The following is a 13,703-nucleotide window of genomic DNA, read 5'->3' on the forward strand; positions in this document are numbered from 1 at the left end:
AAGGAGGAAGGGTTCAGACACCCCCCCGGCCCCCCGCTTCTCAGAGAAGACTTGGAGGTGTGTGACATCTGTGATGCCCACGGGTGGTGTGACGTGGGCCTCCCCTCCCAGGGGGCTTCTCCTGAGGTGCCTGACGGGGTGCGGGAGGAGGCGCTGCTCTCCGTTCGTCTGTCCCTCGGCAAGGACATGACTCATCCTGCACCCGGGCTCGAGCCCTGCCTCAAAGGTCAGCAGGGCCGGGAGAAGCGATGGCCAGCGAGCCGGCCGGGAATGAGGAAGCTCGCTCACCTCAGCGGCCACCTCCCAGCAATGTCACTTCTCGAACAAAAGCTGCCCTCTGACCCCCGGCCTCTTGCCAAGGTCAGCGCAGGAACTGCCCCTCTGAGAGGACGGGGAAGGCCCTGGGTGGAGAGAACTGATGTCTCTCAGCGCTTCCTCGTGAGAACGCGCGCGGCCCTGTGACGCAGCCCGGGGCCCCCAGTCCTCTCGGGCTGGTCCCGCTGGGTCAGGATGAGCCCGTCCATCAACCCCAGGCTCACAGATACACACCCCCAGCTAAAGTAAAACCACAGAGCACGGTCTAGCCCCGTCTCACTTTTCCTTCCCCCTTCTCAGAATGTCACTCCAGGGGCCGGCACGAGGCGGGGCTGCAGAGGGTCCCCTCCGCTGTGGGGGTCCGGGCTCCCACCCCCGGCGCCTCACGCGCGCATTCAGCCAGACCTGCTCCGATTGCCAGGATGAAGACTCAGCAGCTGGCGCCCGAGCTGCAGGGTGTAATTCTCGCCATCGGGGCTTCGTGGAGGAAGTGGCACTTTCCTCCCATGAGTGCGAACTGAAATTTTGCCAGCTATCAGCAGTTAAGTCAATTAATTTCCAATGCTGTGGCGGCTGCTTCCTTTGTTTCTATTTACTAAAGCCAAGTCGAGGAGCCACTGTCGCTGTGTCACGGGACCATCTGTCGGCCGCGCAGTCCCGGTGTGAGGAGGGCTCAAGGCTCGGGCACCTGCCTGACAGGCACCGAGGCCATCAGGGCCATCCCCCACACTCACTGCCCCAGGAGCCAAGTGACCCCAGAGGCTCTTGGAACCCCACAAGCTCCCTGCATGGGCGAAACCCCGTGCACCCTGGGGAGCTACAACGAAAAAACAACAAGGGAAGGAAAGAAGGGTTTATCGTTAAAAATCAGAGGAAGGATTGATATTTACTGAGTGGTCCCGCAGGCCAAGCACCAAATCCATTTCACGAGGGGACAGGTATGGGAGCTGGACCACAGTCGGCAATGCTCGGGGATTACTCCCAGCTCTGTGCTCGGGGATCACTCTGGCAGTGCTCAGAGGGTCATCCACAGTGCCGCGGATTCTAACTGGTCTCAGGCACGTGCAAGGCAGGTAAGTGCCTCCCCCTGCGCTTTCTCTCCAGCCCCTCACCAAAGGCAGCTTACTTTCACAATTATCCTACCAGCTGGAGATTACTCTCATGTATGTATTCATCGGGCCGGAGTTAGAGAATCATTCTCCAGGGCTTGAGAAACAGGACAGGGGATAAAGCGCTTGCCGGGCACGGGAGCCGAGCCTGGCTAGGTCCCTGGCACTGCATACGGTGCTCCAGGCACTGACCTGAGCCAGAAGGAGCCCCCCGATACATTCCCTGCACTTCCACCTCAAAACCAGGCATATAAGACTTGCCCGGGTGACAAGCAGCGGTAAATGCCCTTTGGCTGGGAGTGAGGAAGGGGCAGCCTGGTTCAGCGTGTCCCGCGTGATGTTGTTTTGCCTCTTTGAGATAGAAACTGTCCCCGTTGACTCCTCCTGTCCCGGGGCCCCTCCCCGCCCCTGACGCCATCCATCCCGGCCACGTACCGATCTTCTCGACCTTCTCCTCCTCCATCTCCTGCTCCGCCTCCGTGGTGCACCGGTAGCCTTTCTTCTTGAGCAGGTGGCAGATGAGAACCCCAAAGAGACCCATGAGGAAGAAGACGGGCACCAGCGCGTAGGCGATGTACTCGGGATGGCCCCCGTTGTTCGTGGGGGACGGCGTGGTCTCCGTCCTGGAGTGCAGCGTGTGGCCGCCCCCATTGTCTGCGGAAGAACCAGGCAGGGCTGGGTTAGAGCCGGGGCTGGGACGCCCGGCAGCCAAGGGGGATGGATGCTCGTCCGCACGTCCCATCAGCCGACTCCGGAGGCTGCGCCCCGGGGGGAGCCGCCCCACAGCAGAAAGGCCCCGTCTCTGTCCTGTCTCTGTTTCTCACCCACCCCAGAGCAATGCATTTCCAGTTCTGTGATTTGTTGTTTTTGTTTGTTTTTTTTTTTTTTTTGCTTTTTGGGTCACACCTGGCAATGTGTGTGTTACTCCTGGCTCATGCACTCAAGAATTACTCGGGGGACCTGATGGGATGCAGGGAATCGAACTTGGGTTGGCCGCGTGCAAGGCAAATGCTCTACCCGCTGTGCTATCGCTCCAGCCCCTGGCGGTGGTGTTGAAAGACTGGTGTTGGGGAGCAGACCCAGAGCCTCACGTGTGCAAGGCAAGTGCGCCATCTCTGAACTATATCCCTGGCCCATTGTTTGTTTCTCACTTCTCCAAGGCAGCCTCTGCTTCTTCATTTCAGAGTCTCTACACAGAGTGGCAAGGCTGCAGAGAGCTTTGGGGAAAGGTCCAACACAGAGCACACAGAAGCATTAAGAGGTTATTACGGGGGGGCTGGAGAGATAGTGGGTGAGATTCTCGCCTTGCATGGGGCCCACCTGGATGGATCTCTGGCATCTCATGTGGTCCCCGAGCACTGTCATGAGTGATTCCTGAGTGTAGAGCCAGGAGGAACCCCTGAGCATCGCTGTGTGTGTGACAAAAAAAAAAAAAGGAGGAGGAGATGGAGGAGGAGGAAGAAGAAGGAGAAGGAGGAGGAGGAGGAGGAGGAGGAGGAGGAGGAGGAGGAGGAGGAGGAGGAGGAGGAGGAGGAGGAGGAGGAGGAGGAAATGATGATGATGATGATGATGATGATGATAGGGGCTACTTAGTAGTCAAGAGAATGAACTCAGAAGATTAGGGCTTAAGTGCAGGCTCTGCCAATGGATGATGATGTCCCATCTCCATGCCTAACTTTCTGGTGAAACAAATGCAAGTGGAATTATTAGGAAAATGAAATAAATTGAGTATGTGTGGAATATTCAAGACTATGTCTGCAGCGGCAGGAGAGACAGTATATGGGGTAACAAGCTAGCAAGCTAGCCTTGTATGCAGCCAACTCAGGTTCATCTCTGCCATTACCTATGGTCCCCTGAGCACCCCCAGGGTCACCCCTGAGCACTGAGCCAGGGATAGCCCTTAACCCCCCCTCAAAAATAAGACACTTCTGCAATACAGTAAATGCTCGCCTACTTGCCAGGCAGCATGGCAGGGGCCCTTGTGATCTATCACTCGGCAAGGCAAGACAAGACAAACATGTTTGTCTCCTTGGAGCGTGTGGAATTTAGTAAACTGACTAATCTGGAGTACAAAAAAGAGAAAATGTAAGAGTGGCATCAAGATATTTGACTCAGGATCATACACATTAAAATGCGGGCATGTGCATTTACTCGTTTGCTCATGGATGCAAATAAACTCTTCCTGCAAGAAGGGCTCTGTGCACAACCGAGACAGCATTTGGTCAGCGCCTGCTGGAGCAACATGAAACCGTCAAGAAAACAAGTCCACACAGGGGCACATCTCTCGAGACTGGAAGAAATGACGTGGCAGAGAGACATGGGGGATGGCGGGGAGTGACAGTGAGGATGTACTTCACAGCAGCCAGGAAGGGGCGTCTTTGAGAGAAAGCGGAATTCAAGTCAGTCAAAGAACCAGGGGACAGACGTCAGATGGCGCCGGGCGGCGTATCTTCGGAGGTGCCACGGAGAGAGGGAGCTCTCAGGAAGAGTCACCCCCAGGCAGCTGTGGGGCAGAGAAAGACAGGGAGCCTAGAGCAGGAGAGCCAACGGTCAAAGAACACAAGAACGTGCCAGAGACGGGCAGGATCCGCCCCTCGCTGGGCCACAGGCACAGAATGAGGTGGAAACTGTCAGCAGAGGGAGGGCGCCAGGGCGGCAGAGGGGACAGCAAGGGAATCTCAGGCTACAAATTCGCAGTGATAAAACGAGGTTTCCCACACTGAGATCCAGACAGCAGGCTCAGGAAACCCAGAATGCGATGCCTCATCACAAACTCTCCCAGGAGGCTCCAGGTGAATCAAGAGCGCGTGTAGGAAGGAGGGTATGAGAAACAAAGCCAGGTGTTCCACCACTTCTAGCAAATGTGCAAACCACAGGGACATATCTGTGATCTCGGGCGAGAGAGAGCTCAAAGCACTGAGACCACGGGAGCACCCAACTGGGAGTAGTACACAGCACCTCCAAGTTTGCCGCTCCCAAAGAAATACCTATTATCTTTCAACATGAGAGAAACTGCCAGTCTGTCTGTACAAAGCTGCCTTCATATTTTATGTTTTCTATGTACAATCTTTTTTTTGCTTTTTGGGTCACACCCAGCAATGCACAGGGGTTACTCCTGGCTCATGCACTCAGGAATTACTCCTGGCGGTGCTCAGGGGACCATATGGGATGCTGGAAATCAAATCCGGGCCGGCCACGTGCAAGGCAAATGCCCTACCTGCTGTGCTATCGCTCCAGCCCCTCTATGTACAATCTTTATACATTCTATACATTTTTCTGATTTCTAAAATTAAGAATCTAGATATATGCACACAAAATGTAGACATATAACCTGACTGTTTAGAGTTATAAAAGGAACTATAAAAAGTTTTTTCTTTCTCTTTTTTTAGTAAAGCAAAATAATTTTTACCAAAAGACATTTACTTAGAGAAATATGAGAGGAGAGAAAAATACACGTGTTCAAGAGAGAACACAGGCTCACAAAGAAAAGCCAAGGCAAAGTTTTCGATTAAAGTAATGCTTGAATTTGGGGTCGGGGAGATAGCACACCGGGTAAGGCACCTGCCTAGCAGCGGCCAACCCAGGTTGGGTTCCTGACACCCGATACAGTGCCCCAAGCCCTGCCAGGAGGGATCCCTGAGAGCAGAGCCCGAAGTAAGCCCCGCACACTGCCGAGTGCGGCCAAAGGCGTGCCGTCAAACCTGAAATGAAAATACATAATGCCTATGGACATCTGTGTGCGATTGTGTGAATACACCCTCAAGTGTACTAGACAATATACTAGACACCAGTCACAAGTGCTATTTAAAGTTTATGCCAATTATAATAAAATTGAATTAAAATTTTACTCTTCAGTTGCACTGAACACATTAAAGTGTTTCTGAGCCCCCACGTGACAAACGCCTGCCAGATGGACCAAAGCAGCGGGAGGTGCAGGCACCCAGAGAAACGTACAGAGCAGAAGCTGCTGGTCTCTGAGGAGCCACAGGCCCCTTGTTGGACACTCCGGTTCCATCTCTACAACACTGAGATAGTACAGGGGCCTTACGGGGCTTGCTCTGCATGTGGCTGACACCAGTCAGACCCCTGGCACTGCACACGGTTCCCCAACACCGCCAGGAGTGAGCCCTGAGTGCTGAGTTCGGAGTAAGGCCTGAGCGCTGCCAGGTATGGCCCCAACGCCCACCACTCCGCCCATCCCCCAAAAAGCAAAATCTTGGTTTATGGCCATATTTCACAGCTTAGACTCAAGGCTCTCCAATGCTGAGTGCCAATAATTTCACTATTAACGCAGCAGTGAGATGCCACTAAGAGCAGTGAAAAGCAGAACATGGCTGAGAACGGTGTGCCCTCCAGCAGGCGTCAAAACAGTTCCCCACTGGCTGTCCGTGCAACCCAAGCACAACCTCACCTCCCACCACCCTCCCCACCCCCAAACCCCGGGCCACTTCAAGCAGGAGGTGGCCTGGGGCCCCCCCGAAAGACAAGACCTTCGCCTCTTCTCAAGTACCTCCAGCACGTGACAAGGGCCCTGGGTCCGGGCGTTCTCCCTTCCGCACTGAGAAAGAGGGTCCCTGAGGAAACCAGGGGGTAAGCCCGGGGGCAGAGCCGGACATGGGCCAAAACACAAAAAATACAGAGAAAGGGGGCAAAAAGAGAAAAAGATCAAAGACAGCAAGGACAGGAGGACGGGGAAGCAGGAGCCCTGAGACACAGCCATTCCCCACGCTCCATCTTCTCCTCATTTCCCCAAAGTTCCTCAGTTTCCGCGGCGCCTGGGTGGAGGAGCGGAGGGAATGGCAGGGGCACAGCTCTCCTTACGCCCCCCAGGAGCGGCTAACATCAGGGGGCAGACAACAGTCAGAACCTAGTGACCTTTCCCAAGCACTCATGCACCGTACTTCATAGCGGTACTGACAGCGAGTCCTCTTTCGTCAGGAAACAGTGTACGAGACCAGCAGCGGCTCTGCCCGGAGAGGGAACAGCCACTGCGAGGGGGAAAGGCCAGGGCTGGTATGTCACCCATACCCACTGGGGTAGGGAAATCTCTCTCTCTCTCTCTCTCTCTCTCTCTCTCTCTCTCTCTCTCTCTCACACACACACACACACACACACACACACACAGAGCAAATGTGTGCACGTGCGCACACGCGCGCACACACACACACACACACACTTTTTTCTTTTTAATAAGCAAACACTGACTAGAATAACCTAGAGCAGTCTAGCTGGGGTCTCAGTTACTTAAGATCACTAGATATGGCTTTTTTTTTTTAGTTATGATTTTTTTTTTTAATTTTTTATTAGAGAATCACTGTGAGGTACAGTTACAAACTTAGGAACTTTTGTGTTTGCATTTCACTCATACAGTGATCGTTTACCCATCCCTTCACCAGTGCCCTTTCACCTCCACCAATGATCCAATATCCCTCTCACCACCCCCACCCCATCCCCCACCACCCCACCCTGTCTCTGTGGCAGGGCATTCCCTTCTGTTCTCTCTCCTTTTGGGTGTTGTAGTTTGCAATAGAGGTATTGAGTGGCCATCATGTTCAGTCTGTAGTCTACTTTCAGTTTGCATCTTCCAATCCGAATGGGTCCTCCCAACATCCTCTACTTGGTGTTCCCTTCTCTATCTCAGCTGCCTTTTCCCCCAGCATGTGAGGCCAGTTTCCAAGCTGTGGGGCAGGCCTCCTGGTCCTTATCTCTACTACTCTTGGGTGTCAGTCTCCCACTCTGTTATTTTATATTCCACAGAGTGCAATCTTTCTATAGACACGGCTTTTTCAAAAGGTTTTTCCTTCGTCCGGCTTGGCTACTCACTACCCTTGTGATCTAACCAAGTCATTCCACCTCTCTGCCTCAGCTGGCTCAGCTCAGAAACGACAAGCGGAACCTTGTGGTTCTCAGCATCCCATGTCCCCAGCCTTGTCGCCAGCCCCATACACTGAAGCTCCTGGAGACAGAAACCTGAGCCTGTCCTCCCGTGCTCTCGGGACAAAACTCTAAAGGCTCCTAAGACAACTTTACAGTGCACTTCGCTGTGAAACCTGTGAAACCTAATCTGACAAACTCATCAGCAGTAACACACGCCCAGATCTGATAGGCTGCCATAAGCATTCATAGGTGACTGCACCCAAAGGCTACAGACTCCAAGAGAAAGTTCCAGAGCACACAACACTGAACTGAGGACTATCATTAAGAGCAGAGAGTTGGCTGGGGCCGGAGCGATAGCACAGCGGGTAAGGCGTTTGCCTTGCACTCGACCGACCAGGGTTCGATCCCCGGCATCCCATATGGTCCCCCAAGCACCGCCAGGAGTAATTCCTGAGTGCAAAAGCCAGGAGTAACCCCTGAGCATCGCTGGGTGTGACCCAAAAAAGCAAAAAAAAAAAAAAAAAAAAAAGAGGAGAGAGTTGGGGCAAGTGACATAAAGTCCCCCAGCCTCCTAAGAATCTGTCACTCACCCAAAGTCACACAACTAGCACACACAAAGTCACAACTAGCCCACGCAACTAGCACGCACACGTCACACAACCAGGAAGCGCACGGCTGGAACCCGAGGCCAGCCTATTCCACAACGGCACTTTGAAGTAGTGCACAAAGCGCGTGGCGCCCCTCCTCGGGTGGAGCCGATTAACTAGCTCCTACAAAAACAACTTCCTGCCTTCATGGTTTTAGACACCAATTCCCTAAGCCAATAAAAGGGAGGAAGCAAAGCACATTCTAGAAAACAAGATCTCTTCCAATGATTTCCACTTCCCGTGCAGGCCAGAGGAGGTAGCACCCAGGCACATCCCCAGCGTGGAATCACCCCCAGCTGCTGGCCAGAGCTAGACGGGGCTTTCCAGCCCGGCCCGGCCCTGTCCGTTACGGAGACCCGTGTTTGCCCAGAGACACCTGAAAGGCTTCCAGGGCAGGGAGTGAGCAGATGCATGGACAGGGAAGTGAATCTACAAAGAGCTCGACTTCCTGCGGACAATCCGGGCAGTCATACCCTCCCTGCAGCTGAGACTGAACCAGGAGGGGCACCCAGGCAGAACCAGCCCGCCCCGAGTCCAGCCACCCTGGAGAAACCCCGGCCACCCACGAGGCCCAGTCATTCTGTGACCTTTCTTTGTCAAAGTCTTTCAATGGCCACCAAGACACAGGAGCGCGGACACACACACACACACACACAAGTGGCTATGAATGCTGATTACAGGAATAAGTGGCCAAGAGAATTCCTGGGGAAAAAAAGGAAAAGAGAAAAGAGAAAAAGAGAGAGAGTCTGCTATAGAAGTAGTCTGGGGGTGGGGGTGGGGGCGGGGACAGGGTCGTAGTAAGGAAACTGCAGACATTGCCGATGGGAAATGTAGACTGTTGAAGAGATGGGTGTTAGAATATGGTATTACTGAAACTCAATCTTGAACAATTTTGTAATTGTGTATCTCATTTTGATTCAAGTAAAAAAAAAAAAAGAAAAAGAAAAAAGTGGGAAGGATTCCATTATAGTCTCTGAGGAAAACTGACATAAAATCTAATTTATGGTTTGGGGACAAGCACGGCTTACATACTTATCAGTGAATAAATGTCATATGAAAATATGTGGTTAAGTTAAAAAAAAAAAAGGGAGATTCCTGGGTGGGGGGGAAATGCAGCTTTTCTTTCTTTTTTTTTTTTTGCCATTTTTTTCTGAGCCGCCAATTCACACCTCACTGAGACTGGCCCCACCTTGAGGGGTGTCAGAGAGCAGAAGCACCAGGGCCTGGAGGCAGTGTTCAGGGAAGTGGGGGGCAAGAAAAAGTCATCCAGCACTGCAGGTGTCACAAACGCTCCTTCCCCGCTCTGCACAGGGTTCCACACGGCTTTAGCCAGGCGGTCCAGCTTTCGTTAGAATGAACCCCACCAGATGCGGTACACACACTTCTGGGTCTGGTTCAAAATAATAATAAAGGGAAAAAAATGGTTCAAAATCACAATAATGAAAAACCGGTTCAAAATCATAATAATGAAAAACTGGCTTGAAATCATAATAATGAAAAACCATCAACCCGTAATAAAGGATATTTTGAGAACAATTGAGGAAACTAGGTAAGTCAACACTGGAGACTATTTGTTTTCTTAGGTAGATAATGGCACTGTGGTTATGTCAGAAGGAAGTCCTTAATCCTGCAGGTTTACGTCAGAGGTATTTTGGGGTGAGATGTAACAATGTCTGCAATTTGATTTTAAATCACTCAGGAAATAAAAGTAGGCAGATGAAACAGGGCAGAGGGGGGAAGATGACCAAATGATGACTGACTGAGCGAGTAGCATCCGGCAGTCCGTTTTATTATTATTATTAGATCGATTTCTCTATTTTAAAAAAACAACAATTCTTGAAGTTTCATTTTATCATGGGTCTAAATACCCTTTGTGGGAGTCAAATTATTTTCAATAGAAAAATGTTTCCAACTCAGCTACTCAAAAGGCAAGTGCCAGGAGCACGGCTGTCCCCTAGCAGGTGCTGGGGCCCGCCCCGAGCAGAGAAGCTGAGAAGTGAGTCACGGGACCAGGAAGAAAGGAGGCTTCAAACTGGGTGCCAAGTAAAAGAGCTGGATTCGACTGGGCAAAAGGGGGACATTCTTGACAGGCAAATGGTTGAGGAACGGACTGAAATCCCTCTAGAAGCCCAAGCTACCACCAGAACAAAGGACCGAGACTCGAGTGACCTCAACATAAACAAAGGTAATTACAAAGAAAAATAGAAATCCTACATACATGCCATCGCGGGCTCCAGTAGAGGGTTCGAGAAAGTCCCCAGCATCCTCTCTAACGGGGTCCCTTTTCCAATCCGAAGCTCTTACAAGGCCAAGAAACTCCCTCAGCAAACACCAGCTTCCCCAGGGTACCAAAAGTCCAAACAAAGACAATATTCACAGCTGTCCCCAGGAGGGGACACACTTTAGGATCCCTGTGTTTGGAGAAGCCTAAGATCTCGGCTTCTAGACTCTTCCTGAGTCTTCCAGAGCGCCTGCCACAATGGGCTGTATTCAGGTGTCTAAGGCTCAGGGGACCTGGCCTCTCCCCACACCTGGCCTGCTCCAAGTTCAGCCCTGGGAGTGGCCTGAAAAGGCACGGCCAGAACACAGAACACAGAAGGGGCCCCAAGAATGAGGCCCAGGAGGGGTTTCTCGGGGCAGGGTGTAAGCGAGGGAGACGGATGTCATCCGACACAGCCGTTCAGAGCACAGGCCGATCTCCCCCTCCTCCTGTTTCTCCTCCGCCGTGGCAGCATGTCAGGTCACCTGACCCAACACGGTGATGCCTGGGGCCTTGGGAGGTGCACCCTGTGATGCTTAGGGGATCACATGACACTATCTTTTTTAATTTTTTTTTTAATTAAAAGTCATTAAGAGTGTTGAAAGTCATGAAGAGTGTTGAAAGTCATGAAGAGTGTTGAGGTTTTTACAGCAAACAATTTTTTTTTCTGTTTTAGCTCATGATAAAGAGCATGATTATATTGACCTCTAGAGGTCAAACATACAGAATATACAGATTAAACAACAATATTATGTTTCCTTGGTTCTTTTACTTCCATGAGAATAACCTTGATTAGCTAATTAAGTTCAAAGTTTTCTAAGAGTACTTAATTTTGTAGGACTGGAGCGATAGCACAGCGGGTAGGGCGTTTGCCTTGCACACAGCCAACCCGGGTTCGATATTCCCTATCCCTCTTGGAGAGCCAGCAAGCTACCGAGAGCATCCCACCCGCACGGCAGAGCCTGGCAAGCTGCCCATGGTGTATTCGATATGCCAAAAACAGTAACAAGTCTCACGATGGAGACGTTACTGGTGCCTGCTCGAGCAAATCGATGAGCAACGAGAAGACAGTGCTACAGTACAATTTTTTTTAATTGAATCACAGTGAGATACACAGTTACAAAGTGGTTCGTGACTGGGCTTCAGTTATACAGTGCTCCAACACCCGTCCCTTCACCAGTGTATGTTTCCCTTCACCAACGTCCCAGTTTCCCTCCCTCTACCCCCACCCAGAGCCACCTTATCTCCACCCCGAGCTTGGGGGTTTTAAGTCTGGTCTGTCGCCAGGGGAGAAAAGAAACTCTGCAATCCTACTCACTGGCTAGAGACATGACAAGATGTAAAAGTTTTTATCAAAGTGACTTTCACGTTATTACCTATATTTTAATGCATGACTGTCTCAGATTTTACATCAATTTTTTTAAATATAAAAATTGAAGTGCGACCATTCTGTGACTTTTTTAAAAAAGAGAGAAAGAAAAGAAAATTCTGCCAGTATTATTTGAAAAAGGGGTATCGCTGTATCACTGTAATCCTGTTGTTCATCGATTTGCTGGAGCGGGCACCAGTAACATCTCCATTGTGAGACTTGCTGTTACTGTTTCTGGCATATCGAATTTGCCACGGGTAGCTTGCCAGGCTCTGCCGTGCGGGTGAGATACTCTCAGTAGCTTGCCGGGCTCTCCGAGAGGGACGGAGGAATCGAACCTGGGTCAGCCACATGCAAGGCAAACGCCCTCCCCACTGTGCGAAAACGGGGTACTATATAAAATGCTCTCCGGTGAATCATGGTGTTTTACCTGCCACCTCTAGTCCCAGTGAGGTGGCTGCGCAGGTGCCACATGTTTACTGTGCCAGTGAATCGTGGTGTAAGGAGAGCGCAGAGAGAGCCGGGGGCAGAAGGAGCCTCTGGGTCTCGCACTAGCACTCGACACTGGCCACGCCGGCCACACCCAGAGCTTGCAGGACACAAAACTTGCAGAAACGCACCTGCTCCCCAGTACAGAGAAAGGCGGTCTGCCGTGGCCCTCTCGTCCCGACCACCGCCCTGACCTCAGTGGGAGCCCCTAAAACACCTGCTGCCGGGCATGGGAGGCTGGCGGGGTGGTGGGGGGGGTGTCTCCAGAAGGGCTCAGGGTAGCTAGTCGGGTGTCCACTTTCCCCGTAACTTGAGCAGTTTGGCTGAGAAGCTACTCGGTGGGACAGAATGTCCCATGCGCTTACTCACACCCTCCTCCTCTGCCAAATTCCAAGGGGTTTTACAAACATAAATAGATTCCTTCCTGAGGTAGACAAGCCATGTATCCAGACAGATGGTATCAGTCAGGGGGACACGTTCCAAGCCCCCACAGCAGACGGCTGAAATTGTGGGGGATGGGGCAACCAACGGAAGACAGAACATGCAGAACATGCTTTTCCCCAAACTTACACACCCACTTTACCAGTAAGTAAATTAAGTAAACCAAGTACATAAATAATAATAAAGTATAAATAAATAATAATAAAGTATAGAATGATGATAATGACGGGCTGGAGCGATAGCGCAGCGGGTAGGGCATTTGCCTTGCACATGGCCAACCGGGTTCGGTTCCCAGCATCCCATATGGGCCCCCGAGCACCAACAGGAGTAATTCCTGAGCGCAGAGCCAGGAGTAACCCCTGAGCATCGCCTGGTGTGACCCAAAAAGCAAAAAAAAAAAAAAGATTATATGTAAAGTCTCCGGACTGCGGGTGAGTACCGCTAAACCCAAAGCAGCAGAGCCAAGTCTCAAGTAAGCAGGGGGCACTGGGGCCCGGCGACTGCCCGGCACGGTCCGGCTATGACCATCATGAGCCACAGGAAGTTCCATTGAACGGAGATTCCACAGAGGCCACACGAGCACCAAGGCCAACTCTGGACACTGGACTTCCGGGACCCAACACATTCCAAACTGAGCAGAGGAGGGGGTCGGGGCTGCCTGCCCCATCTGGCACACTGCCCGCCCTCCCACCCGGGCCGGGGCGAGAAGAAATATCATTTGAACTCTGGGAGGCAGCTGAGAGGCAAAAGGCAGACCCTAAGCAGCCCCATGGAGAGAGGACGGGCCACATGGCCTGCGGCCAGCAGAACCAGCCAGAGCGGCGGTGTGTGTGTGTGGGGGGGGGGGGGGGGGGCGGCTCAGGAACAGGGACCATTTGGAGCTTCCAGGGATGGAGGGTGCGGAAGGCCAGGCCTGGGCACCATCTGCCCAGCAGTTCCCACTACTGTGCAGAAAACAGCATCAAGGTGCCACGGCCACGAACAAGGGGCCTCGGAGCCCCCAGGAGACAAGCTCGGGTGGCTCAGAAAGGAAGCAGGGCCCAGACAGGAGGCGCCGAGCCTCCCAGAGTGAGGTGGGTGGGGGCGTCACCAAAACCACCTTCCCACTTTCTGGGAGGGTCAGCCTCTCTCCCTCCAGCTGCTCACAGCTGCAAACTTCGGCTGAGTGCTTCTGGGGGTTTGCTTGCTCTCTTGCT

General features: G+C 52.2%; 1 protein-coding gene across 2 annotated transcripts in view; it reads right to left on the minus strand.

The window, feature by feature from the left end:
• Positions 1-13,703, minus strand: part of RELL1 (RELT like 1) — a 64,639-nt gene that overhangs the window by 30,666 nt on the left and 20,270 nt on the right. For both annotated transcript variants that reach the window (XM_055138700.1, XM_055138701.1), the window contains exon 2: positions 1,860-2,078. In XM_055138700.1, the coding sequence (XP_054994675.1) occupies positions 1,860-2,078 (219 nt within the window). The remainder of the gene's footprint in view (positions 1-1,859; positions 2,079-13,703) is intronic.

This window comes from Sorex araneus, chromosome 5 (assembly GCF_027595985.1).
Source record: "Sorex araneus isolate mSorAra2 chromosome 5, mSorAra2.pri, whole genome shotgun sequence".
Classification (NCBI taxonomy): domain Eukaryota; kingdom Metazoa; phylum Chordata; class Mammalia; order Eulipotyphla; family Soricidae; genus Sorex; species Sorex araneus.